This window comes from Nasonia vitripennis, chromosome 5 (assembly GCF_009193385.2).
Source record: "Nasonia vitripennis strain AsymCx chromosome 5, Nvit_psr_1.1, whole genome shotgun sequence".
Classification (NCBI taxonomy): domain Eukaryota; kingdom Metazoa; phylum Arthropoda; class Insecta; order Hymenoptera; family Pteromalidae; genus Nasonia; species Nasonia vitripennis.
The window spans coordinates 1521895-1547027 of NC_045761.1; the positions used below are offsets into that span (position 1 = coordinate 1521895).

General features: G+C 45.0%; 8 protein-coding genes across 10 annotated transcripts; 3 read left to right on the plus strand and 5 right to left on the minus strand.

Moving 5' to 3' along the window:
- The first annotated feature begins 3061 nt into the window (after nucleotides 1–3061).
- Nucleotides 3062–8132, plus strand: LOC116417657 (hornerin-like). The gene is given in 2 exon segments (XM_031931868.2): nucleotides 3062–3117; nucleotides 5014–8132. Coding segments are annotated over 2 exon segments (2340 nt in total). The 3' UTR covers nucleotides 7298–8132.
- A 636-nt stretch (nucleotides 8133–8768) lies between these two features.
- Nucleotides 8769–9863, plus strand: CPR3 (cuticular protein RR-2 family member 3). The gene is made up of 2 exons (NM_001172797.1): nucleotides 8769–9020; nucleotides 9161–9863. Exons 1-2 carry the CDS (start codon nucleotides 9009–9011, stop codon nucleotides 9689–9691), a joined length of 543 nt encoding a protein of 180 aa, NP_001166268.1. The 5' UTR covers nucleotides 8769–9008; the 3' UTR covers nucleotides 9692–9863.
- An 856-nt stretch (nucleotides 9864–10719) lies between these two features.
- Nucleotides 10720–11680, minus strand: CPR4 (cuticular protein RR-2 family member 4). Of its 3 annotated transcripts, none has more exons than XM_031931574.2 (3): nucleotides 11650–11661; nucleotides 11480–11526; nucleotides 10720–11359 (listed from the first exon to the last, which is right to left on the minus strand). In XM_031931574.2, exons 1-3 carry the CDS (start codon nucleotides 11659–11661, stop codon nucleotides 10942–10944), a joined length of 477 nt encoding a protein of 158 aa, XP_031787434.1. In that variant the 3' UTR covers nucleotides 10720–10941. The 3 variants fall into 3 exon arrangements, with proteins under 3 accessions (XP_031787434.1, XP_031787435.1, NP_001166269.1); XM_031931575.2 differs by having other exon boundaries at nucleotides 10720–11314; nucleotides 11453–11526; NM_001172798.1 differs by having other exon boundaries at nucleotides 10720–11526; nucleotides 11650–11680.
- Nucleotides 11681–12454: 774 nt separating this feature from the next.
- On the minus strand, nucleotides 12455–13357 carry CPR5 (cuticular protein RR-2 family member 5). Its single transcript, NM_001172803.1, has 2 exons — nucleotides 13329–13357; nucleotides 12455–13181 (listed from the first exon to the last, which is right to left on the minus strand). The coding sequence occupies exons 1-2, from the start codon at nucleotides 13338–13340 to the stop codon at nucleotides 12759–12761; spliced, it is 435 nt and encodes a 144-aa protein (NP_001166274.1). The 5' UTR covers nucleotides 13341–13357; the 3' UTR covers nucleotides 12455–12758.
- A 1029-nt stretch (nucleotides 13358–14386) lies between these two features.
- Nucleotides 14387–15112, minus strand: CPR6 (cuticular protein RR-2 family member 6). Its single transcript, NM_001172800.1, has 2 exons — nucleotides 15096–15112; nucleotides 14387–14963 (listed from the first exon to the last, which is right to left on the minus strand). Exons 1-2 carry the CDS (start codon nucleotides 15105–15107, stop codon nucleotides 14550–14552), a joined length of 426 nt encoding a protein of 141 aa, NP_001166271.1. The 5' UTR covers nucleotides 15108–15112; the 3' UTR covers nucleotides 14387–14549.
- A 1591-nt stretch (nucleotides 15113–16703) lies between these two features.
- On the minus strand, nucleotides 16704–17935 carry CPR7 (cuticular protein RR-2 family member 7). The gene is made up of 2 exons (NM_001172799.1): nucleotides 17900–17935; nucleotides 16704–17424 (listed from the first exon to the last, which is right to left on the minus strand). Exons 1-2 carry the CDS (start codon nucleotides 17909–17911, stop codon nucleotides 16867–16869), a joined length of 570 nt encoding a protein of 189 aa, NP_001166270.1. The 5' UTR covers nucleotides 17912–17935; the 3' UTR covers nucleotides 16704–16866.
- Nucleotides 17936–21568: 3633 nt separating this feature from the next.
- CPR8 (cuticular protein RR-2 family member 8) lies at nucleotides 21569–22585 on the plus strand. The gene is made up of 2 exons (NM_001172804.1): nucleotides 21569–21653; nucleotides 21742–22585. Exons 1-2 carry the CDS (start codon nucleotides 21642–21644, stop codon nucleotides 22402–22404), a joined length of 675 nt encoding a protein of 224 aa, NP_001166275.1. The 5' UTR covers nucleotides 21569–21641; the 3' UTR covers nucleotides 22405–22585.
- Nucleotides 22586–23665: 1080 nt separating this feature from the next.
- Nucleotides 23666–24787, minus strand: CPR9 (cuticular protein RR-2 family member 9). Its single transcript, NM_001167847.1, has 2 exons — nucleotides 24752–24787; nucleotides 23666–24677 (listed from the first exon to the last, which is right to left on the minus strand). The coding sequence occupies exons 1-2, from the start codon at nucleotides 24761–24763 to the stop codon at nucleotides 23892–23894; spliced, it is 798 nt and encodes a 265-aa protein (NP_001161319.1). The 5' UTR covers nucleotides 24764–24787; the 3' UTR covers nucleotides 23666–23891.
- Between the last annotated feature and the right edge of the window lie 346 nt (nucleotides 24788–25133).

Sequence of the window (25133 nt, forward strand, 5' to 3'; positions counted from 1 at the left end):
ATTTTAATTGACAGTCTCGAAGCTAGAGGTGATTTGTTTATACGTGAAACTGGAAAAGTAAAATTGTGAAAAGCATACCTATTTTTTATGGTAAGAGAAATGTTTAAAAAATATATTAATATTATACTATAACGAACAGCTAAAATATAACGGTATGAATTTTAACCATAAATCAAGGAGAACGTCGATACATGTTCTGTTCGGCCTGAGCTCGAGCTATGGCCACGACTGCCGCGTCCTTGTCAAGGCTGGCCGTTATTTTTTCTTCGCTTCGGGCTGGTACATTACACGTCTTATGTTTTCTTCTTAATGCTGAAATTTAATACGCCATAGTAAATCACAGTCTTGTGATTAAGTAAAATCTTGAATTGAATTATTCGTGGAAAAAAGTTAAGAACAAAATATAGGTATATTTTTCGCCGGTTGCGTCATTCGTGACTATACGAAGATTATCCAGTTGTACCCAACAATCTTTCTTTCTTTTCTTGCCATTTCTTCCTTTGATCTTTCTGCCGACTTTACGATCTCAAAGCTCGGAAATTTAAGTCAGCTTTTTCATGTAGTCAGCAGACAAAGGAGTGACTCACGTGTGGTCCTGCTGGGAAAAAATACATAAAAGAGAGTTTCAGGAGCCGGGTATAACATGCATTCAATGTGCAGCTTTGAACTTTCAATGAAAAAATTGTATAAGCATCTTGCCTCATTAATCAGCAGATCTCGATCAGCACTAAAAAGTATCTAATTTCTGAAACCCCAAACTTTATCTTATCTCATCGGCTCTAATCCGACGTAGCGCACTAATATATAAGCTTACATCACGTTACTTAACATCCGCTCGCTTTCTACGGACATCCGGACTCGCTCGACTTCCCAGCTACTTCCATTACACCTGCATACCTATATGTCTCTAACGTCTAATTCGAACGCAGCGGATAATACACTGATCCGAGGTGGTAACACGCGTCAATGAGTCAGCGTGTCTAGACTGCTGCTTACGCGTCGGTGTGTGTTCTACATTATTCAAGAGAATGTGGGAGAGAGAGAGAGAGAGAGAGAGAGAGAGAGAGAGAGAGAGAGATCGCGCGCTGAATTTTCGTGAGGAATGCGTCGGTTTTCACTTTCATTCGTTCTCGAATTCTTTTATTCGCTGTATATGTAGGTGCAAGGACGCTTTTGTAATGGCTGTACTGCGTTGCTCGATGAAAATTAATCGGTCGTTTGGTATAAATATTTAATTTATTAAATTGGCATTTTCGTGTAAGTGGGTGGAATTACTTTGTCTAGAATAGCATTGCTGATTCTTTGATTGCATCAGGTCAACAATTGAAATTAAATTGTTTGACAGTTCAGAAAAATGTATTCGTTCGGTATTACCATATCTCCCGCCTTGACCACTGGATATAAAAGAAATAAATTTACAAAACATATATCTTCAATTAAAATCGTAATCTCTATTCAATGTACGATTATCGAAGGTTTCTTTGTTCCCAAAGATCGACTCTATAACATTCTCACAGAATTCGTTTCCTGAATTGTCAAGCATATTGCCACTGGCTATTTGGCTTGAGAAATTAATAGGAAGTACAAGCCGATAAATCGATTGTAGAGTCCGCTAGCCGTCGAGATGTTGAAAATCAATTCACGCTAATCCAAGCGGTGATGGATTACTCGAACGATTTATACGAAATCGCATTTTGATTGAGTCGTTTTTTATCCTTTAACACGGTTTGCATATAAGAATAATGGTAGAGCTGCAATAGAACAAAGTACATTTTTTAAATCTTGTTTGAATTTAGAAACGGCGATGAATGACTTTGCGTTTTTACAATCGTGTAAAGGAATTTAAGTTTTTTAAACTATTAAAATAAAGACTCAATGTTTTAATAAAAATCTAGTTATAATCTATTTTTTCACAAACTACAATCGTACGCGATTAATTCTCTTCGGCAAGAGTCCACCCAAAGCGCATCGCAGTCTCCGAGTTCGCATTCGTTCTGAGCTTTCACAAGTCTTGCGCGTGTTTAAATAGCCGCGTCACTCCCTCCGGTCGGTTCTTTCACTCAATCGTTGTAAGGTATGGTAGGGCAGGATACAGGGTAACCGCATCCTGCAATAAAGGGTTTGAGGAGAGGGTAAACTCGTTGTTTTTATCAATGGCTGTTCGCGCAACAATTTGCCCAAAGAGGTGGTATTATTTTTTTGTAAAGATCAATCGTGAGAAATTTAAAAAAATGTATGAATAACCATTCTGAAAAAAATTTGAATAGATTTTATTTTAATGGTTTACATTTTGTTATATAAGTATTGCGTTAGACATAAACGCTATGACGCAGAAGAACGTGAGTTATTATAATTGCATTACGAAATAATGAGCTAGTTTAATAAAACATAGCCATTGCAAAAATCACCGCAATTTTAAACACCACTAAATGCTAGTTTTGCTTATCTACTTATTTTAGTCACGTATATACTTGCTATTTTTTTACAAAAATTAAAAAATAGAATACGTATAGTTATTTTTTTTTTCAATTTTGCAAGATTTTTTTTAACTGGATTTTGTTACCTACTCAAGTCGAGTCCGCACAAAACCACAATAAGTGATATCAGAACATTCATTGAAGTTTAGTAAATAATGTTAAAAAATAGTTAATAAATTGATGATTTAAATATTTATAGCCTGTATATGGCTAATTACAAAAATAAAAAAGAAACGATCCACAAGCTGAAACGAAAGTCGGTATTGGCTAAAATGAAAGGCTCGTCGACACGTGCCTCTCCAAAAATGTATTTCCAAAAAGTTCGATTTTTTTACAAAACCACAGGTATTGCATTCACCATTATTTCTTATATGTTAAAAAGGAAAGGCAACGAATTCAGAGCGAAAACTGAGGGATAAGCCAGGTGACTTGCCATAAAATTTTGCGACTGATTGTCAACGTTCCAATAAAATATAGCATATAAAACATCGGTTTTAACATGCTAAACTGGCGTAACGATTAAAACACACTATTTTGTGCATTTAAACTTATGTAAAAATCAAATTTTTTTAATGATCTAAGACATGATACAAGCACAATACGCAGACATGAATGTTACATGGCGATTGAGAGCCGAAAGGTGAGTAGCATGTGACAGGTAGCGTTGCATAATGCCGTTACCAAGTTCATAATGAAATTAAGGCGACGATCCGTTGATGTATCCATTCACACGGACCTCTGCTCCTCGAGCAAGTATTACGAGCGTGGAACTTGATAAGAAATTAAATAGCTTCTAAAAAAAGTTGAAGTGGTTCACTTTTTCGGAGGCTTTAAGTTTTGAATATTTCGAGGCTTTGAAACTTTTATGGGAAACGTAACTTTCAGATTTACCACCATTTAGCTTAAAAGCTAGTTCAAACTACCTGTGCAATGATTAAACTTGCATATGCGATTCCTTAATCAGCTGGATTCATTCATGGTATAGTTAGCGTATCGCGAACAACCAGTAATTTCGTGAACGTATATTATACTGCTCGTGTTTTAAGTTTTTTTTTTCAGAAATGTCGACGTTTTAAGTTTTTTTAAAATTCTGAAATCGAGAAAGTAGCCCAGATCCGCCGTGGAATTTGAGGATTTTTGTTAATGTACTTTTTGGAACGTAACCTGTCACGAATCGCTCTCCTTTCATTTCGATCGGTAGAAGCCTTTCATTTCTCCACACAAAAGAATGGTTCCATTTAATCTCGCACTTGATTTTTTTTCTAGCCGGTTTATACATGTCAAAGTGCATACGAGTGTCCGATCCATATTAAAGGGTGCTCATTTGTTACCTCATTCATAATCGACGTGTCGCGTATGCGTGTCACCTGAAGTTATGCAATTTCGATTTTTATTGTTTTCACCAATTTTGCAACGCCACCTGCTGTTATCCACTTATACGTATACCGGTCCCTTTCATTTCGGCCTGGTATCCCTTTCATTTTTAATGGGCAACGCTTGTCGCGCACGTACACGTTTTTACCATTATCGTACGTTATTTATCAAGAATTTTGCTTTTACTCGATATGCAAGCAGAATAACTGAATAATTGCCAACTGAACGTAGCATGTTTCGTCCACCAATAGTGCAATGACAATCAATCCCAAGTCGCTAGTCACTAATTACCTCTTCATAAACGATCTGAACGTTCGGCAAAATACTCGTCGTCAGGCACTCGTTACACTTGCATAATTATTCTCCGCGGCTCTTATGCACGTCGCCGAGTTAAGTAATTACGTTTGCCTTGTTGGCCCTCCTCCCACGAGTATCTTGTTTCCCCGGCTTGCCGAAAATCGGACGCCAAAAAGTAAAGCTCGACCGGCTGTTTGCATAACTCCTACGTATTAACGTGTCCACGTGCTGCTGTACGTATAATATACGTACATGCCGCATGCACACAGCTGCTCGATCGAGCCCACTTCAGCACATCGGGTAAGGCGAATTTCGGTGAAAGTGTCGGGAGAGTTTTATCCCGGCGTATAACTGGATCTCCACTGCTTTCCTCCTCTTCCTGACGTCTTTGCTGCAGCGGAGAGAAGGGATGAGACCGCCGGGCGAGTGCCGTTCTCGTTGCACTTTTCGGGGGTTACGTAATAGACGGGCCCACCGATGCATTGGCGAAAATACCGCAGTTACGTGCGGCGCTCACGTTTTCGGGGATATGCGCTTTTAGCCCCGTATAAATACTCGATGGACCGCCGAGGAAAGCATGCAGTGGCCTCTCGGGCTCCACCAAGGAAAGCAGCAGCAGCGGGACAAGCAGCAGTGCATTGCGAATTTTTTGCATCGAGGAGCCAACACATCAACCCAACCGGCTCAGCTGATCTAGTAGACGAAAATGTTTAAGGTGAGAGAGTGAAACCGGCAACTGGTCTAGAGAGAGAGTGATTAGAAGGGGCTAGGTTACGAGAGGAAAAAATACAAGTTTCATTGTGAAATTGCGCCTCGACTGTAGCCCAGCCTCGTTATACAATGTTTAGATTTCCAAAACCGATAGAGAGAATGGAGTGACTAATCTCTGCATTTTTTAGTACGTCCTTCTTGCATGCCTGCTGGCGCTGGCTCTGGCCGAACATCACGAGGAGCACTATGACCATCATCCAAAATACAAGTTCCGCTACAACGTGCACGACACCCACACCCACGACATTAAGGAACAGGAGGAAGCTCGCGACGGTGACCACGTGAAGGGACAATACTCCCTTGTCGAGCCCGATGGTGGCAAGCGCACAGTCAAATACTCCGCCGATAAGCACACCGGCTTCCATGCCACCGTCATCCGTGAACACCATGGACACAAGGAGGTCACCTACGAGGGTCACGGTACCGGCAACAGCGGTGGAATCGGTGGAAACGGCGGAGAAAGTCTCCACATCCAGCAGCCACATGCCCAGATCATCCAGGTACAAACTCAGCACAAGAAGCCCCAGCTTCTGACCACCCATGGCCTGGGACACTACAGCAGCGGATCGTCTCTCGGTTCGTCTCTTGGCAGTGGCAGCAGCTACAGCAGCGGATCGTCTCTCGGTTCATCTCTTGGCAGTGGGAGCAGCTACAGCAGTGGATCGTCTCTCGGTTCATCCCTTGGCAGTGGGAGCGGCTACAGCAGTGGATCGTCTCTCGGTTCATCCCTTGGCAGCGACAGCAGCTACAGCAGTGGATCGTCTCTGGGTTCATCCCTTGGCGGCAGCTACAGCAGTGGGTCGTCTCTGGGCTCTTCCCTCGGGGGCAGCTACAGCAGTGGATCGTCTCTGGGCTCTTCCCTCGGGGGCAGCTACAGCAGTGGATCGTCTCTGGGCTCGTCCCTCGGCGGTGGCAGCAGCTACAGCACCGGATCTTCTCTCGGCAGTGGAAGCAGCGGATTGTCCCTTGGCTCATCTCTAGGCAGCGGCAGCAGCTACAGCGGCTACAGCAGCGGCTCGTCTCTCGGTTCCTCCCTCGGCAGTGGAAGTGGCTACAGCAGCGGATCGTCCCTCGGCGGCAGCTACAGCAGCGGCGCATCTCTGGGTGGTAGCTACAGCAGTGGCTCGTCCCTCGGTTCATCTCTGGGTGGTAGCTACAGTAGTGGCTCATCCTTTGGCTCATCTCTCGGTGCCGAATCAAACTATGGAAAATACAAACTGTCCTCGGGTAGCCAGGGAGCTTCCAGTCTGGAGGAGAGCCTCGGTGGTGCCCAGATCAACGAGTACAAGGGCAAGAGCCAAGGCAGCGGCCACGGCAGCCACGCAAGTCAAAGCTCGATCAAGCTCGACTTGGGACACCACGGATCATCTAGTCTGAAAATCGACCACCACGCCGGTATCGGACACAGCTCTCACAGCCTCAGTCACGGACACGGTGCTTCCTCCATCAGCCTGGGACACGGATCATCAGGTCTTTCCCTTGGCGGATACGAATCGTCTGGTCTGTCTCTCGGTGGACACGAATCTTCTGGCTTGTCTCTGGGCTCTGGATCGTCGGGCTCAAGCAGCTCCTGGGGTCACGGTTCATCATCTGGCCTTTCCCTTGGTGGTCACGAATCCTCTGGCCTGTCTCTTGGTGGCGGAGAATCATCTGGCTTGTCCTACGGTGGTCACGAATCTTCCGGTCTGTCACTTGGATCTGGAGCCTCCAGCTCCAGCAGCATCTCTTGGGGACATGGATCGTCCTCTGGTATCTCCATCGGTCACGGATCGTCTGAATCCGCTGGTCTTTCCCTCGGGCACGGATCTTCTGAATCCTCTGGCCTTTCTCTCGGTCACGGATCGTCTGAATCATCTGGACTCTCTCTCGGACACGGATCGTCCGAATCTTCTGGCCTTTCTCTGGGTTCATCTTCCGGAATCTCTGAGTCGTCAGGCTCCTCGTCTGGCTACAGCCACGGTCACTCTGAGATCAAGTTCGAGCAGGAAATCAGCGGCTCCAAGCACGAGCATGGCCAGCACAGCTCCTCCCAGATCAAGATCGAGCACATCCAGCCAAAGAAGCACCACTCTGAGCACCGTGGCAGCTATGGCCACAGCGAGATCAAGATCGAGCAGGTGCACCACAAGAAACCCGAGTACCAGCACGTCAAGATCCACCACGAGGAGTCCCAGCACGGCTACGACAGCCACGGTCTTGAGGGAAGTTCCGGATCGATTGGTGGAGGTTCATCCGAGGGTGGCTACAAGTTCTCCGAGGCTGAACTGAAACTCGCCGAGAGCTACAGCAACGGTGGAAACAGCGAGGGAGGCAGCAGCTCTGGTGGTTACAAATACGAGAAGCCCACTATCAAGTTCGAGATCCCCTCCAAATGGTAGATGATCGACTGTACCTCTGATAGATCGCGCAGGGATTGTAGATACGTCTGATATTATTAGTTTTTTGCTGATGCATCATAGTTTTGTTTAGATGCTTTAATTGACGCTTTATTCCTTCTCAGTACTAATGAGAACACAATAAAGCGAGCCGTACGACAATTATCGCGACGGAAACGATCTTTCGTGACTACAGTCGACCGCGATCTATCTGACGCATAATGTAAATATGCTTATATGTAAATGCACATCGACAACGAGGCTCGGTGTCGTCTCGGTATTATCGAAATTTAGCACCATTTGTCGCGCCAAACTCTTCCTCGCTATATCAGAGTCAAAGAGAACTATCGGCCAGTTAACAAAGGAATTATTAGTATCGCCAAATCGAGTCTCGACACCACTACGGCGCGAAGTGGAAAAGTTCTGTATATCCATTGTATAACCGTATACGCAGCCACGTAACTCTTGTATACTTAGACGAAAATTTGTTTTCCGCTCTCCAAAGGAGCGAGACGCGCGCAAACGAGAGCCGCGGAGCTGCTGTCGGGAGATTCCGGCCGAAACGAGTTTTTCGGGATAACGAGATGAGAGAGTGAGAATGAAAAAAGAATGAAAACGAATCGGTACTTTCGTCGTGCTGCAGCTCTCGCAGGCGCATTTGCGCGCGGTTCTAGATAGAAAAGTGTGTTGTTTTTGTATATTGATTTTTTTAATGATATTTTTATATGTACCATAAATGTATTGCAAAGAGCGGGCGAAGATTCGCAAAGACTCCCGATGCCTGCCGAAAAAAAGCTTGAAAATAAAGTATGATATTATATATACCTCCATGAAATAAGATTGTATAACTTGCTTTCCTTTCGTTCGTCCCTTCCCGCTGTGCAACAAGCAATATGCCAATTATGTTTAATCGTATTCTTTTTATTTTGCTGAAATTTCTTTCGGATTCGAAAGTATTTGCACGGGTTTCACGTGAGAAATCGATAATGGTAGCTTGCAAATTTTCATAAAATATACATTTTTAGCGCAACTTTTTAAAAATATTTAAAAATATGAGTATCTGCAGCTAAGATTTGTCACCTACCTGCAAAAAAGTATACACTTTTTAAGTGTGTATTTCAAACTGTATTGATTCGAATTTCAAGTAGTAAAAGGCGAGCACATCAAGATCGCGTTACCATTTTGGAAAATGGTAAGAGTAAGGTGGATAAGCTATATATATATATATATATATATATATATATATATATATATATATATATATATATATATATATATATATATATATATTTATAATAATAATTTTTCATTGAACATTGAAAGTTGCGTAAAAGAATCTCGTTCTTCACTTTACACAGGGGAATAATAAAACGAGCAGTACATTCGTTCAGACAGTAACAGACAGTGTACAAGACTTACGATTACCCAAGAGCATATACGATTATTTTTTATGCAATACGATTGAAAGAACAAAGCGTGTGGAGTGCAAGTTACGTTTGATACTCGGACAGGGCCTGCTCCTTGCCTACTTCTTTTTCTCAGGCCCCTTCTCTCACTTTAGGGCCACGCTAATAGGCTCGTGTCGTGAGAGCGCGAGTGGGGCCTCTTGCGAAAGAATTTCGGTTATATGCGTTAAGAGCTACTGATCAGCAGTATAAAAAGACTAGGAACGCTTCGACACGGCATCAGTCTCATTCCAGACAAACTAGTAGACATGGCATTCAAGGTGAGTTCTTGAAAAGACTCGTTATCAGTGCTGTGCATAGCTCTCAAGTTTATTTACGTATATTGCCGTCGCCCAGTGTTGTGTATAATAATAGCAGTCTCTCGAGTTTTCAATAATTTGAAATAATTTTTGCCTTGCAGTTCGTGATCCTCTTGGCTCTCCTGGCGGCCGTAGCCAACGCCGGGCACCTGCCTCTGGCCTACCACAGCCACGCAGCAGCCCCACTGGCTTACAGCAGCCACGCTGCCCCTCTGGCTCTGCACGCGGCTCCTCTGGCCGTCCACCATGCTGAAGTGGACCACTACGACCCACACCCCCAGTACAACTTCGCCTACAACGTGCACGACTCGCACACCGGAGACGTCAAGAGCCAGCACGAGCACCGTGACGGTGACGTCGTCAAGGGCAGCTACTCGCTCGTCGACCCCGACGGCACCAAGCGCACCGTCAAGTACACTGCCGACCCCCACAACGGATTCAACGCCGTCGTCGAGAAGGAGCCACTCCACCACCACGTCGCTGTCGCCCATGCCGCCCCTGCCGTAGCATACCACGCTGCTGCCCCAGCTGTGCACTCCTACCATGCGGCCCCTGTTGCCCACTACGCTCAGGCTCACCACCACGCTCCTCTGGCCTACGCCGCCCACGCTGACTACTCTTACCATCACTAACAGTTGATTTAGTGCGTTCTGATTAGGATTCATGAGTCCTGCGCGAATGGCGGCTAAAAGGCCGTCAATTGTAAATATTGAAGATGTATTGTGTTCATAGCTGGGATTCTTTGTTATGAGATTTTCCACTCACCTGTATTATAGCAATAAAAGCACTCCAATCTACCTCAAACATTATGTTTCTTCAATTCTACCTACATAATTTTTATTTCATGCAAATAATAGTTTTTATTCTGGTCGTTCTACCAGCCCTTAATTTGACGTATGCAAATAATATAGTATCATTTGTCAATATATTGCTTCATGCCAACAGCCTCCAATCGTCAATTTGTTGGCGAAATACGAGCCTTTAGCCAGAATGTGAAAATATATGCGTATAATTATTACAATTAGGAGAGTCTGAGGTTTAATGCAGCAATTTAAAGAACATTATTCTGACTAAGATTAAGTTTAAATTTTTCATGAAAATTTTAATGCAGCAGGAGCTTGTTTTGAAATAATGCAATGACAACCTAGTTAAATGGTATTTGCAGAAAATGCGTTGCTCATATTTTTTATCGAATCTTTAGCTTCTTACATTAGTGTAGCGTTGTCTTTGTTTTACCTTCGGCATTTACCAAAAATGTTTTATTTTTCAATTTTCGTTTTATAATATAAAAGAGGTTTTAGTTCGCTAAAAGTTAAATGAATAAATAAATGATTAGTTAAAATATGAACAATTTAGAATCATAAATATATTCATAAAACGATCAAATCATAAAGGTGACAGACGTGATTACAATTACTTGACGCGTATAGTGAACTTGTTTTGTTTGCTTTCTAAAAAATGAAACCTACGACAAAGCTTGGAATTTTTACTTTCTACATTATTATACGTAACTCAATTAAAACAATCAATTTAAACTAATAGAAAAGTATGTAAATTTAATGTAAATTCAACGAATATAGTATGTAAAAGTTTTCGAGTATTTAAAATAATATTAATAGGGCATGCGGGTTGATAAATTTATAATAGTATAAAACGAAAGTTTTGGAGACAAGATGAAATAGTTTTTATTGTTGCTATATTATACATAAAATAGTATACAAAGCTAACTCGACGAAATTTACAAAAATACAAAGAAATTCATGAAAAAACTTCAAGTGTGACATTCATCTTCAATCTATTTACAATATAATGCTTTGTAGCACTCACATTCACGCATCGGTTATATACATATACACTGGTTCTAATTGCACTAGATCAACTCTTAATGATGGTAAGAGTAGCCAGCATGTCCAGCGTAAGCCAGAGGCTCGTGGTGGTGAGCCTGAGCGTAGTGGGCAACTGGGGCCGCATGGTAGGCCACGGGTGCAACGGTCTTGACGGCGACGTGGTGGTGAAGGGGTTCCTTGTGGACGACGGCGTTGAATCCGTTGTGGGAGTCGGCAGTATACTCGACGGTGCGCTTGGTGCCATCGGGGTCGACGAGAGAGTAGCTGCCCTTGACGACGTCACCGTCGCGTTCCTCGTGCTGGCTCTTAACGTCTCCAGTGTGCGAGTCGTGCACGTTGTAGGCGAAGTTGTACTGGGGGTGTGGGTCGTAGTGGTCCTCTTCGGCATGGTGTATGGCCAGGGGAGCGGCATGGATAGCCAGAGGCGCGGCGTGGCTACTGTAGGCTAGGGGAGCAGCGTGGTTGCTGTATGCCAGGGGAGCGGCGTGACTGCTGTACGTCAGAGGGGCAGCATGACTGTTGTAGGCCAGGGGAGCGGCGTGGCTGATGCCAGCGGAATAGGCAGCCGAGCTGATGGCTCCAGCGTTAGCGCAGGCCACAAGGGCGGCGAAAGCGATGAACTATTGAATGAGATAAAAAGAATTATATAAAGCCATTTGACAGTGGTGATGACAAATGGTTTTTACGAGAAAGAACTTATTAGAAAGGCTCTTAATGCAGTTCACAAAAATTCAAGAACTTACTTTAAATGCCATGTCTGCTTGTGTGGCTTGAGTGAGACTGATGCTGTTTCGGTCGAAGCTTAGAGTTTATATACCATTCCTCCCACAGTTTGAAACGCATACGCCCGAAATCATTTCGCAAGGGGGCCCGCCTCGCGTTCGCAAGGAGCTCCTATGGTGTAGCTCAACATCGGCAATACGACCGGGAAAAAGGAAAAAATGAAATGTTACTTCTCACGCAATACCCTACTCAAGCCATGCACTTGTCCTTCCCAAATTATTTGATGAATATATAAGATTAGTTTATTAAATATCATATAAGATAATTAGCCTTATGTTATATTACGATTTTTTTATGTTTTTGGTGATCCTAAGCTTGTTTAGAAAATGTGTATTTATTATCGGTAAACATATTCTTTTCTAGACTCGCGTAATGCACGGTTTACTAACAGTGTAATCTTTTTTTTATTTTATGCCACATAGCTTTCAAGTAGACTTAATATTCTTCATGTTCAAATTTGTTTTAACAAGAGAAAATACAAAAAAATTTCTAAATAAGAATATGATGGGTGTAAAACCGGATATTGTGACTATGATAACTCCACTTGATTAGGTCACATCAAGGGAAAGTACTGGAATTCAGCATTACTTGGTGAAACATATTACGTTTATATTTATAGACGTATAAGAGTAATAAAAACTACTACAATATGCACGTGTTTTATGCAGTAAGAAATCACAAGATAATGTAAAAAGAAAAGAATTTGAAAAAAAATAATTTGAAGTATTAAGTTTATCTGTATGTAAACTAGATTAAATGTTTTTTCAATATATACTCTTTATTTAAACACACATTAATCATTTTTTCAAATAAAGACATGCTATACTTAGTTTATCAATTCGTTGATCAATAAAATAAACAGGTTGTTATAAGGAAAATAATGTTTTTTATTATCATTCAAACAATTTGTGATCAGGAAATCAGTATACAAGTCACAAAAAATTCAAATATCTAAAAATTGGGCTAAATAACAATTTATTAGTATATACAAGGCGTTTAAGCCCACACATTCATTTAAGTAGCTGTACACATCAATAGAAATAACTAATAGATAAATCTACATCGGCTCTTAGTGATGATAAGAGTAATGCGTCTTGATGGCTAGAGGCTCGTGATGAAAGATAGCCTTGGTGGGTACATGATGATGCACGGGCTCCCTGTGCACGGTGGCCTGGAAACCGCTGTGCTTGTCAGCGGTGTAGTGGACAACACGCTTGTAACCGTCGGCGTCGATGAGGGAGTAGCTGCCGTGAACAACATCTCCGTCGCGCTCTTCGTGCTGGCTCTTTATGTCACCGGTGTGCGAGTCGTGCACGTCATAGGCAAATTTGTACTTGGGGTGGTGATCGTAGTGATGTTCTTCGATGTGGTGATTAGCTATCGGAATGGCATGGCTAGTCAGCGATAATTGAGCACCATGGCTATGGTATGATTGAGGAGCTGCATAAACTGCACCTGCCACGAGGGCTGAGAGAATGATGTAGAGAATGAACTGTGAGAAAAAATGAAAAAATTTAATCAATTAGGAAAATGTTTCTAATCGGATTAAATATTTTTATAATCAAAAAATGTCCATAACACAGGTTTTATTTTCACTTAATTTATTTCGCGAGATTGATGGAGACTCCCGAAATCTTACCTTGAAAGCCATGTCTGCTTGTGTGTCTGGATTGAGACTGATGCCGTTACACGCGAAATTCAAGCTTTATATACTACAATCCCTTCGGATCGTAATGCATATCCCCGAAAGCATTTCGCAAGTGGACCCACCTGCACTTATAAACTGCAATGTCGGTATAGCACCGAAAAACGAGAGTGAGAGTGTGAAAAAGGAAATAAGTAAAGGACGAAATTTCCTGCTTGCGTAATAAACGTTGTATCTGCTGCATAACTGACACATTTGCGATAATTCAATAGTTTTGCTTTCTTCCAGAGGAAGATGTGTAATTGTAAAATTTTCGACGTCGTCAAAATAAGGTTTGAAAGCCATTCTGCTAGAAAAGGTTAGAGTTCAAATTACGTGTTTGTACAAAATGTCCGTCTGAATGTGTCTGTGATTATGTGTGTACCTGGACCGACCTCTTTGCGCACGATCCCAGAGAGATCTACCGCACCTAGTAATTTGTGTTTCTTCACAAAGCATCGAAAAAAGTGGTTATAACAGGAAGCCAACTAGCTAAGGCATCGAGAACCTCCGAAAAGTGAACCCCAAGAAACGATCGAATTACAGCCTCCAATTCGAGCCGGAGCTTCGGCCCTTAGCATCAACTGCCCGAACTTCTACCTTACATATTTTTGCGTGTTTTTCCGTCCTCTTTAAGCCTACGTAGGCTAGATTAACAAAAAAACATGCCAAGGCTTCGAGAACCCCCGAAAAGTGAACCCCAAGAAACACGCGAATTACAGCCTCCGATTCGAGCCGGAGCTTCAGCCCTTAGCAGCAACTGCCCGAACTTTTAGCCTAACTAGTTTTGCGTGTTTTTCCGTTTTCTTCAAGCCTACGTAGGCTAGATTAACGAGAAAACGTGCCAAGGCGCCGAGAACGCCCGAAAAGTGGACCCAAGAAACACGCGAATTATAGGCTCTGGTTCGGGCCGATGCTTCGTCCCTTAGCAGAAACTGCCTGCGGTTTTACCCTACCTATTGACGGGATTTTTTGCATTTTTTAACTTTGATTTACTTGAATAAGAACCACGATTAAAATGTACAAAAATACTTTTTATTGTTTTTCATAAATCTTTAAAGGTCTACTTTTGAATAGATTTTAACTAAGCACACAGAATTTCTTTTATGTACAAGGCTTAGTAGTCATAACATTCACACGTGTTTAGATTCAAAACTAGTTATAACAGGTAAATTCTTAATGATGGTAAGCGTAGTGTGTGTTAATGGCTAATGGCTCATGATGAGCGATCGCGACGTGGTGGTGAAGTGGCTCTCTGTGGACGGTAGCTTGGAATCCGCTGTGTTTGTCAGCGGTGTAGTGGACAACACGCTTGTAACCGTCGGCGTCGATGAGGGAGTAGCTGCCGTGAACAACATCTCCGTCGCGCTCTTCGTGCTGGCTCTTGATGTCACCGGTGTGCGAGTCGTGCACGTCATAGGCAAATTTGTACTTGGGGTGGTGATCGTAGTGATGTTCTTCGATGTCGTTGTGTGCAATGGGAATAGCATGGCTGGTGTAAGTCAAGGGAGCTGCATGACTGATCTGGTAGGTCTGCGGAATAAGACCAGCGTTGGCTACAGCCGCCACAAAGGCTGAGAGGATGATGAACTGCAAAAGATAAACAATTTTTTTTTTTGACGTATTTTCAACTTATTAAATTTAAGCTATTTTTAGAACAATTTTCACGACGGGGTTAATTAGTGGTAAAAGCTTCTTGGGCGAACACTGCGACAAACTCACCTTGTATGCCATGTCTGCTTGTGTGTCCGGATCGAGACTGATGCTGTTTCGAGCAATGTTTAGACTTTATATACCACTGCTCCCCAAACTTGTAATCCATACCCCGAAAATTCTGTTGCAATTGGCCCCATTCACGAGCTGCAGCATGGTGTAGTTGAAAAACGGGAGTAAGAGCGACGAAAAAGAAATGTAAGGAAGTAGGTATACCTGCTCGCGTAATAATTGTATTACTGCATAACCGACCTCACCAAGGTTACTGCTTTCATTTGCACATTCTTATGAGTTTATTAATGTCTTAGCATGTTTTAGCATGCATGTAAAAGATTTAAGTTATCGTGTTAGACAATCACTTAAGGTAGTACTCTACCCATACTATGGTAGTCAAAACAAGTCCAATTTTTATATTTTGTTTATTTGCGAGATACACATAATAATAGAAGTTGCATAAATTAAGTTACATTAAATAATGATTAAACATTCTCATCAAACAATTTTATTTTCCGTAATTATCAATAAAAAGTTTCAGACAGAACCTGATTTGACTCATTTTTTTGAGGTTAAGTGTAAATTTTTGAACTTTTATTTGTTTATTACTACGCTCACACGTTCCAAGTTTAGATTTTTGAGGTATCAACTTATTCGTTATATGTTTATCTACTAATTTGCAAAGTTTGGGTAAATTCTGAACGGTCAGTTTTGTGAAATCGAGCAATTACTCGAAAAGTGCAGATTTTCGCAAATTGAAATGTTTATAACCCTGGTAGAAACGGTATCGAAGTTATTTGGAAGTTCTGAGGTTGTCAATCTCAGAACTTGGTAGTTTTCTTTGTCAGTTTTTGTTACAAGATGTAACGCTTTTTATCCTATTTCTTTGGTAGTTTTTAGATTGAGTATTCTTAACTATTTTCTTCCGAAGATAGTTGGTGAAATAATACGACACAGGTGCATGTGGTTAATGGCGATTCGACGTTAGAATTGGAAAATCATTACTAGCAGGTTTGTATTCGAGTTTTTTTTAATGACAGTATATAGAATAATGATTTGCATGCGAAAAAACATCCGAAAAATTTCGAATCCGAGCCCTGCACAAGGATAATCGCGCGCCTTAGCCAACCGGGCCAAGTAAACGTTGTCATTTGACCAACTATCTTGGGCATTACTTTTCAATAACAGCTCGATCTAAGAACTGCCAAAGAACTAGGATAAAAAGCGTTACATCTTGTAACAAGAACTGACAAAGAAAACTACCAAGTTCTTAGCTTTTTCACCATTTTAAATCGGCCAATTTCTACCAGGCAACTTTTGTCACAGGTTCCAACCCTTAACCAAATTTTAACTGAGTGTTTATCTTATCAATATCTAACAGCATACCAAATTTCATCAAATTCTGAATGGTCAATCACTTTTGGGTAGTACTACCTTAACGAGCTAAGTGTTTATGCATCGAAATATGTGTATTTTTTTTCTAATCCCCATCTCAGGCAAGGAATTATAATATTTCCATGCCTAAGAACAGTGTGGAATATCGTGAATTCCGAGTCGGTTAAAAAAAGTTACTGTTCAAGGATGGTTATGCGGAAGAAACGAATAATATAATTAGGCAAAATTATAATCGTAATTATTTATTATAATATATCAAAAACATCATCCATAAAGAAAACTCGGTAGTCACAACGGTTTTCTTCACGGGAAAGGTCTTTTTCATACAACACGCGCTCGAATCGTAACATTTACACTCGCAATCAGACCTATATCCACTATCGACTATCGCTTAATGGTGGTAAGCGTAGGTAGCGGGAGCGGCATAAGCCAGGGGCTCGTGATGAGCGTAGTGAGCTGTCTGATAGTAGGCAGCAGGCGCAGCGGCGTGGTAAGCGTGAACGGCCGGAGCAGCGGCGTGGTAGGCGACGGCCGGAGCTGCGGCGTGGTAGGCTACAGCCGGAGCTGCGTGGACGGCCTTGACTACTGGAGCAGCAGCGATGGTCTTGACCACGTGGTGGGCGAGTGGTTCCTTGCGGACGACGGCGTTGAATCCGTTGTGGGGGTCGGCGGTGTAGTCGACGGTTCGCTTGGTGCCGTCGGGGTCGACGAGGGAGTAGCTGCCGTGGACGACGTCACCATCGCGCTCCTCGTGCTGGCTCTTGATGTCGCCGGTGTGCGAGTCGTGCACGTCGTAGGCGAAGTTGTACTGGGGATGCGGGTCGTGGTCGGCGTCGACGATCTTGGTGTGGACGGCCAGAGGAGCTGCCGCCACGGCGTGCGTCTGGTAGGCCAGGGGGATGGCGCCGGCGTTGGCGACCGCAGCCACGAAAGCTGAGAGGATGATGAACTGTGGGAAGAAAAATTTCATTAAGTCGTTTTTTTTTGCGTATAGTTGTGCAATACTGTCAGGAAATCGCGGCCGCGCCATTACGGCAACGAAACTTGATATAAATTCTGCATTGTCGGGTAAACCAAAAGAGGAACCGGTTCGAAGTTATTTATTCGAGCAACCGCAAGTATCCGCAAAGCGCCGAATTCCTTACTGTCGTTACGTTATGTTTTGTATACGTGATAGCTGGTCTTGATTCTCCCAGCTTTGTTTCAGGATCAGGAAAATATACTCGGTTACAAATGAAAATTAAGGTTTCCCTACTCCTGAGAAAGTGTGGCACTAGTGGTCTAACCGAAAACTTCACTTCAGTAAACAGCCGCACCGAAGCACGTATTTTTCACGAAAACCACGAAAACTGCAACTCGGCGCAGATGATTCTCCGCCGCGAGAGATCTAGACGAGAACTAGCCAACTCGAGCACACAACTCACCTTGAAAGCCATGTCTGTTCGTAAAATCGTCCGGATCGAGACTGATGCCAAAGCCAGCGAAACTTAGACTTTATATACCCCGGGCCACTCGTTATAGTCCATGCAACCGAAAAGTTATCATTTCGCAAGATGGTCCTCGACGCGCAACAATATGAGAGCAAAGCGCCGAATCGACGCCCCTCCCGCCGAAAAATATTTATCCTCGCTCTGAGTTATTCGCGAGACAGCTAATGGCGGCGTGCACGAAAGACCGGTTGCGAGGCTGCGCGCAGATACAATCGTCCGGATTTCACGTGATGTATACGTCCGAGAGAGCACAGGGATTGAGTAATAATTGGGAGTCGTGCCGACGTACGGCTTCATTCAGCGATTACTCTCTCGGCCGAGATGTATGCTCGCGATTTTTCGCTCTCAGTTGGCTCTTGGCCACCATAAGGGATTAAGCTGATGAGCTTTTAACGAGTGCGCGGCTGAGGCGAATCGGTAAGGCTTGGATTCGCTCGAGGTACGTGTGACGTAGGTGTGCATTGTCGGGCGATGTTTGCTTGGGGCGAGGTTGCAAGCGGCTATTGTCACTGATGACAATTGCATTACATCTGCAGTGGTGTAAGTGTGAGAGTAATGGGTTGGTTTGGCAAGACAAGACAGACGTTTAATTTTTTTTCAAACTTTTAAATAAAAAATATCTAAAGTTGTCTTTAATCAAACATTTGTATGTACATCGAGAATCGAGCTGGTGAAAAATAAAAAAATTAATTCAAACGCGATCGGGCCAGTCCCGACCTGATTTACGCGTAGACAGTTAAGAAAAAGCCCTGTCGTCTAACTCTCGGCCGGTTATAGCAGAGATTCGCGACACGCATAAATCTTTTTTTCTCGCCGCGCGTATCCTTTCGGGTGAAATATTGTTCGGAGCAAGCGTGTCAATCAGCGGCTGATTTTCGGCCTGGAATTGGATTCCTTTTTTTTTCATTTGGTGTGGAGGATTGAGTCGTGCTCGAGTGAAAAAGTAGATTGGTATCTCGCTGAGGTATGCAGTACGAGTTTCAAAATTAGATCCCGATCTCGCTGCTCATTTTTTTCTCTCGGCATAGCACCAAAATACCTCGGTAATTACGTCCAGAATTTAATTGAGAATAAATCCGGTCACAATCCTTCCGTGACTCGATGCAAATATCATCTCTCCAAATTTCGTGTGTGTACTGCAGGTACGCACAATATACATGCTCTCATTAGGAAAGCAATCGGCGTAGCCGAAGGTCGCTGCGCATTGTGTAATTTCGTAAGACTCGGCGTAACTGTGCATTGCGTAACGCGCAGTGGATAAATCCACGCGCGCACGGCTGCATTTTTTCGGCTTTTCGGCGCGTTTCTGCAGCAGCGTGCGAAAGGACACGGCTGTGCGCATGTCGAACTAATGGGTTATTTATATAGGTGTTGCCGGCTTGACAGCTTGATTTTTGCCGCTGGCTTTTTTTATCGAGGCTTTGCGAAACTGCGTGGGTGCGAGACGCGAACGAGGTCCGACTTGTTACCGTTTAACGGTGTGTATATAGAGGCCTGGATTTGATTTTTCGGTAATGAGCTTTTATATGCAAATTTTATTGGAATTGACTGCGTAACGACGTTGTGTAGAGTTATACAACAATAAGTAACATAATCGTTGAGATCGACCGAAAGGTATACGCGTTTGAAACGGTGCAATTTCGTTACACATCCGAGCGCCCGTCAATTTAGGCCGAAAGTGACAACTTTCTCGGTTCCTGGAAATTGATCGACACTTACTCGCACGCTCGTAGAAAGTTTAAACGAAAAGAGACTCGATAGTAGACCGCTGCGGTATTCTCCCGTAGCCTTGACCGATTGATATCGAGCGATATTCAATGCACCTGGGCGGAGAGGCCTTACGAAATTTCCTGCTGCAGCACGTGTAGCAAGTGCTTTTCGAGAAAGTTTCATTATAGGGAATATTCCTTTTTTTTGGACACGCTCGAGGTTACAGAAGTCTCGTGCGAATTTACGACTGGCTATCCTTTTATTGTTTTAAGGCAATATGCCGTTATTGTAATTACATACAGAGCGGCGCAGCATTTAACAAAATTGCGAAATTATGACTCCGTCTTATTTTAAATAATTAGGTAACGTGCTTTTTCTTAGGGACAAGACCGAGTGACGTGTAATTTCTTTAATGATATCAATTTTTCAAAACTTTCTGCTCATTCTTTTTTCTCAGAGACTTGATGGTTATTAAATCTACTCGATTTTGTCTTGCTCGCGAAATGCGCAATTTGACCGAGACCAAGATTCGCGCTAATAACCAGTTTCAAATTCAAGTTTACCGACCGACCGCGTCTACGACTGGTACATTCCTTTCTTTCTTACGCGCATTCCTTCTATGAAACAGATCTCGCGCTGAAGGCCGTTCATGCGAAGGTCAGTTCTAACCGAATTGCTGTTTTTATCGATTTCAACGAAAAAGCTCTAGATATACTTCCCTGATATCCCGATTGAAACTGAACCATCTTTGCTCCTCGCAGCTCAGCTTATATATAGACTCGAAGCAACTGAGCCACCCCACCACGTCGGTATAGCGAAAATTTCGTTGCCTCGTTACGCGCATCTTCCATGCGAGGAATCCATCGTCGCCGGAGTAAGTCCGCTCGTTGCCCAACGCTTTGTACATTGGTATGGCGGGAGAGAGAGTCACATATGCGTCCGCATACCAATGTCCCAAAATCCAATCGCGGCGGCGGAGTAATGCGCCGCGGGATTTTCCAGGCGCTTATTATAACTCTTTTCTTCGGGTTTTCTTTGAAACTGGAGAGTCGTTAGAAATGAGCATCGGCGGTGATTACAAATGCTTGATTCTCGAACAGCCTACACGGTGATCTGCACGCCCGGTGAAATAAAACCGTACGAGTGAAATTTTTGCAGACAGAACGCCTTATCACGGCGTCGTTAATTCGCGAGATCGAAAAACATAAACTGCCTCCCGTGACTCGGACTTTTACTCGACGTTGCTCGGTGTAAAAGGGCCCGCGTGCAAGATAAGGTACGTAGGCGTACTCGAGAATGCAATTGTCTCGCAGCGGGATACGGCAGCGAGGGAACAAAGGACGCGTGCAAGGTCATGCTTAGCTCCGCAGACCGACTTTGTTTATGCGCGAATGCTAATTTTCATGGCTGCTCGAGGATCGTATAGAAGAAATCTCTACGCACTTGATCGCTTATTCGTTGTTCCAGTAGGTTCGCAAACTCGTACGATGACATAAGGCAGAAACGTCGAATGGAATACAGAGCAATAGCTGTCAAATAACGAAAGTGTCGCAGCAGTGGCATTAGAAATGCACACGGCACTTTCGTCGAGGATCGATGAGTCGCCGGTGAATAAGCGAGTAACCGATCGCGCAATAGCAAAAATTAGCTCCTCCTCTCTTTGGCCAACTTGACCTTGGCGACAGACGCGAGACCCACATAGACAGTGGAGTGGCGACCTTAGCCGCAACTACCCTTGTGTCCGCGAGTGCGCAACCGATGATGAGCCGCGCGTCGCATCCTCGATGCGGAATCGCGCAGGTGGAGGTGGCAAAGAGTCGCGGGCCGACAGTTGGGACATCCTCGGACGATAAAAGCGCCGAGCTGGTCAGTCGGTGTCATCAGTCAGCTCATCCTCGCAGCTACAGCAGCAGCTAGCTCAAGCTCCTCGTTCGCTTTGTCGAAGAAGAAACCAAGCCCAGTCGAAATGGCCTGCAAGGTACGCCAGCTAGATCCACTCGATTTCTCCGCGCCGTCTATTTTCCACCAGGTATTATACGCTAATCTCGATATCCTCGTTATTTCAGACTCTCGCACTCCTCTGCCTCGCCGCCGGCATCGCCTGCATCCAGTCCGCGGCTGTGGTCCCCGTAGCCACGGCCCCGGTGCTCGCCAAGATCGAGAACCTGGACGCGCCCGCCCAGTACAGCTTCGCCTACGACGTACAAGACTCCATCACCGGTGACTCCAAGGCCCAGTACGAGACCCGCACCGGCGACGTCGTCCAGGGCAGCTACTCGCTCATCGAGGCCGACGGCAGCCGACGCATTGTCGACTACACCGCCGACCCCGTCAACGGCTTCAACGCCGTGGTCAACCGTGAGCCCGCCGTTGCCGCCGTGGCCCCGGTCGTCACCAAGACCGTCGTCGAGGCTCCAGTGGCGGCTCCCGTCATCGCTGCCAGAACCGTCGCCGCTGCCCCGGTCGTGGCCAGAACCGTAGCTGCCGCTCCGGTCGCCGCTCCAGTTTTCGCCAGGACTGTCGCGGCTGCTCCAGTGATCGCCAGATCCGCCGTTGCCGCCCCAGTCGCTGCCCCAGTCGCCGGCCCAGTCTTCGCCAGAACCGTCGCCGCTGGACCCGTCGTCGCCGCCAGGGCCGTTGCCGCGGCTCCGGTCTACCAGGCGTACACTCTGCCCAGAGCCGTCGCCACGAGGGTGGGAGTCCCTCTGACCTACCCCGCTTACATTTAAATCTCTCGAGGCGATCGATCGGCTTTCTTTCGTATACGTACTGACGGGTGATTTGCAGTTCTCGATGAACATGCGTGTAGGATAAGATGGATGTGCTTTAATTCGTTTGAGAGCATTGTACATATAGGCCAGACGAAGGTTTCTTTTTTTTGTTAATAAAGTTGATTGATGTTTTACGATTAATTCTGCTGTTTGCAAATCTTTTATACATACCCACCAACCCAATGCTTTTACTTACTAAAATGTATAAGCCTTATTACAATCGAGCTTATTTTCACCTGTTATAAAAACGAAGCTATTAAGCAACGATCGGGTCCAATGAGTGACGATATGTATTAGCTGCTTAAATTTCTCCGGAATACCTGCCGAGAAATTCAAGCCCCGATAAAGAGTGTTACATCTAGAGCAAACAAAACTCCAGCGGGCCTCAAATAACCAGAGTAAAGTCCCAACGACCCGCGCGCAATAACAAATCCATTGCTCGTCGAAAGAAAAATATATATCACCGAAACGCCGTGCGTCATTCGTCCTGAGAAAAGCGAAGGAAAAAAAAACACGCGCAATTTTCAGACCCCAGTAAGAGAAGAATAACAAAGAGCGCGCGCGATTACACACTGCCCATCGGATTTTTAATTCCGATCGCGCGCCGACGTTTGACAGCGGGTTTCACGAAGACACGCGCGCGTCTGGATGTATGTGTATAAGGTATACGCGCGTGGCTAACGTAAGACTCGCGCTGAACAGTTACGAGACGTTATGTCACTTTATGAGGTTGTCGCGGTGACCTGCTAATGCCATAGTAATATGTTATACGATGAACTCAAATGGGGGTATATCCACGCAGTTATACAGTTGTGGCATAGGCAGCTCACCTCTATGTCTAGGCTAGGCGCGCACACTCAGATGAGGGTAACGGGAAAGTGCCTACGCACCACCTATCTTTACCGTAGGTTATTAGATAAAACCTGAAAGTTCAAGCCGTACAAGAGAGGCCAGTCCACAAAACTGTTTTCAGTTATAGTATGCATTCGATCTTGGCGCTATTACTAATACGACTGACTCCTCGTGCTTGCACTCAGTAATGTTTTAATGATGAAGTTAGTTAAGATATAAATTTTAGTCAAATATGCTTCTTCAAAATTTATCAATGCATGTGGTTTGCGAGAGAGAATTCATATTTCACATGTGCATTTTCTCCACTACACAAGTGTAGAAGATTTAGGGGGGTCATCGTAAAAAGGAAAAATTAGCATAACTATTTCATCAGTTTCAAACAGGCTCATAATTTATTATCACTTCTATACGAACAGCATAGAGAATGGCAATAATTCATCGAACGACCATATTTATCGATCCTTCGCGGTATACAACAGATCGAATCACAATGTTCTGGCGCATGGCAACTGAGATTGTTTGTAGAAAAAAATAAAAGAAAAAAAGGAGGAGATGGGAGAATCTTAAAAACTAATTCAACTGCTGGCAGGAGTTCAGACGACGGTGGTGTAGGTCAGACCGGCAACGGGCGCCTGGTAGCTGTAGGCTGCGGTGTAGGCGGGGTAGCTCAGAGCCACCGTCCTCAAGGCCGGAGCAGAGACGAACCTCTGGTAGACGTTGTTGGTCACCACAGCGGGCACAGGCACGGGAGCGGCGACGGCGCGGAGGGGCACATCCCCGACGGTGCTCCTCTGCTGCTGGGCCTGGATCCTGGCGCTCCTGGCGGCCTGCTGCTGCTGTTGCTGAGCGGAGCGCAGCTTCTCGGGCTGCTGGTTCAGCTCGTCCTGCTCGCCGTTGTTGCTGCGCTGCAGAGGGCCGGAGCGAGCATCGATGACCTCGACGTCGGAGTCGGGGCCAGAGCTCGGCACCTGGGGGGGAGCTGGTCTGGCTGGGGCCACTCCCACGGGTCTGGTCGGGGCAACCGGGGCCACTCCCACGGCCGGCACCACGGGGGATGCCACGGCGACTCCGGCGACCGCCGGCTCGCGGCTGACCACGGCGTTGAAACCGTTGATGGGGTCGGCGGTGTAGTCGACGATGCGCCGGCTGCCGTCGGCCTCGATGAGCGAGTAGCTGCCCTGGACGACGTCGCCGTCGCGGGTCTCGTACTGGGCCTTGGAGTCGCCGGTGATGGAATCGGCCACGTCGTAGGCGAAGCTGTAGCGGGGATACGCGTCGACCTCCTCGGCCTTCACGGCCACTGGGACCGCCACTGCGGGCTGGGCGACCTGGACCACCGCGCCCCTGGCCAGGGCCACCGCTGCCAGCAGGATGATGCACTGTAAGCGAGAGTCGTTAGGTGTTAGAGCCGTTAGACTGGGGAGAGACACTCGTAACTGGAAGAAGAGCCTACCTTGCAAGCCATGTTTTCTTAGCGAGAGGATCACTGGAGAACTGATGACTCGGGGTAAGATCGTGGCTTCTTTTATACCCGCGATGCGCGCCGGCTGCGCCTAGCCTAATCCTCCTCTGCATCTATCTCTCCATCTCTCTCGCTCTATCTGGCTTGGTCGCGAAAGACGCCCCCACCTATGCGAATATAATCCATCCTCGTCCCGCGGTTGAGTTTCGGCGACCTCCTCCTCATAACTATGTATTGTGCACGTCGAATTGCGCGGGCGGCCCTGGTTCTAGATGTGTCCACGTTTCTTCATGTGCCTGTCTGCGCGTGTCCGATGCCGTGAGCCGCGGCTCGTCGTCGCCTAATACGCGACTCGAAAACCGATCGAAACGAC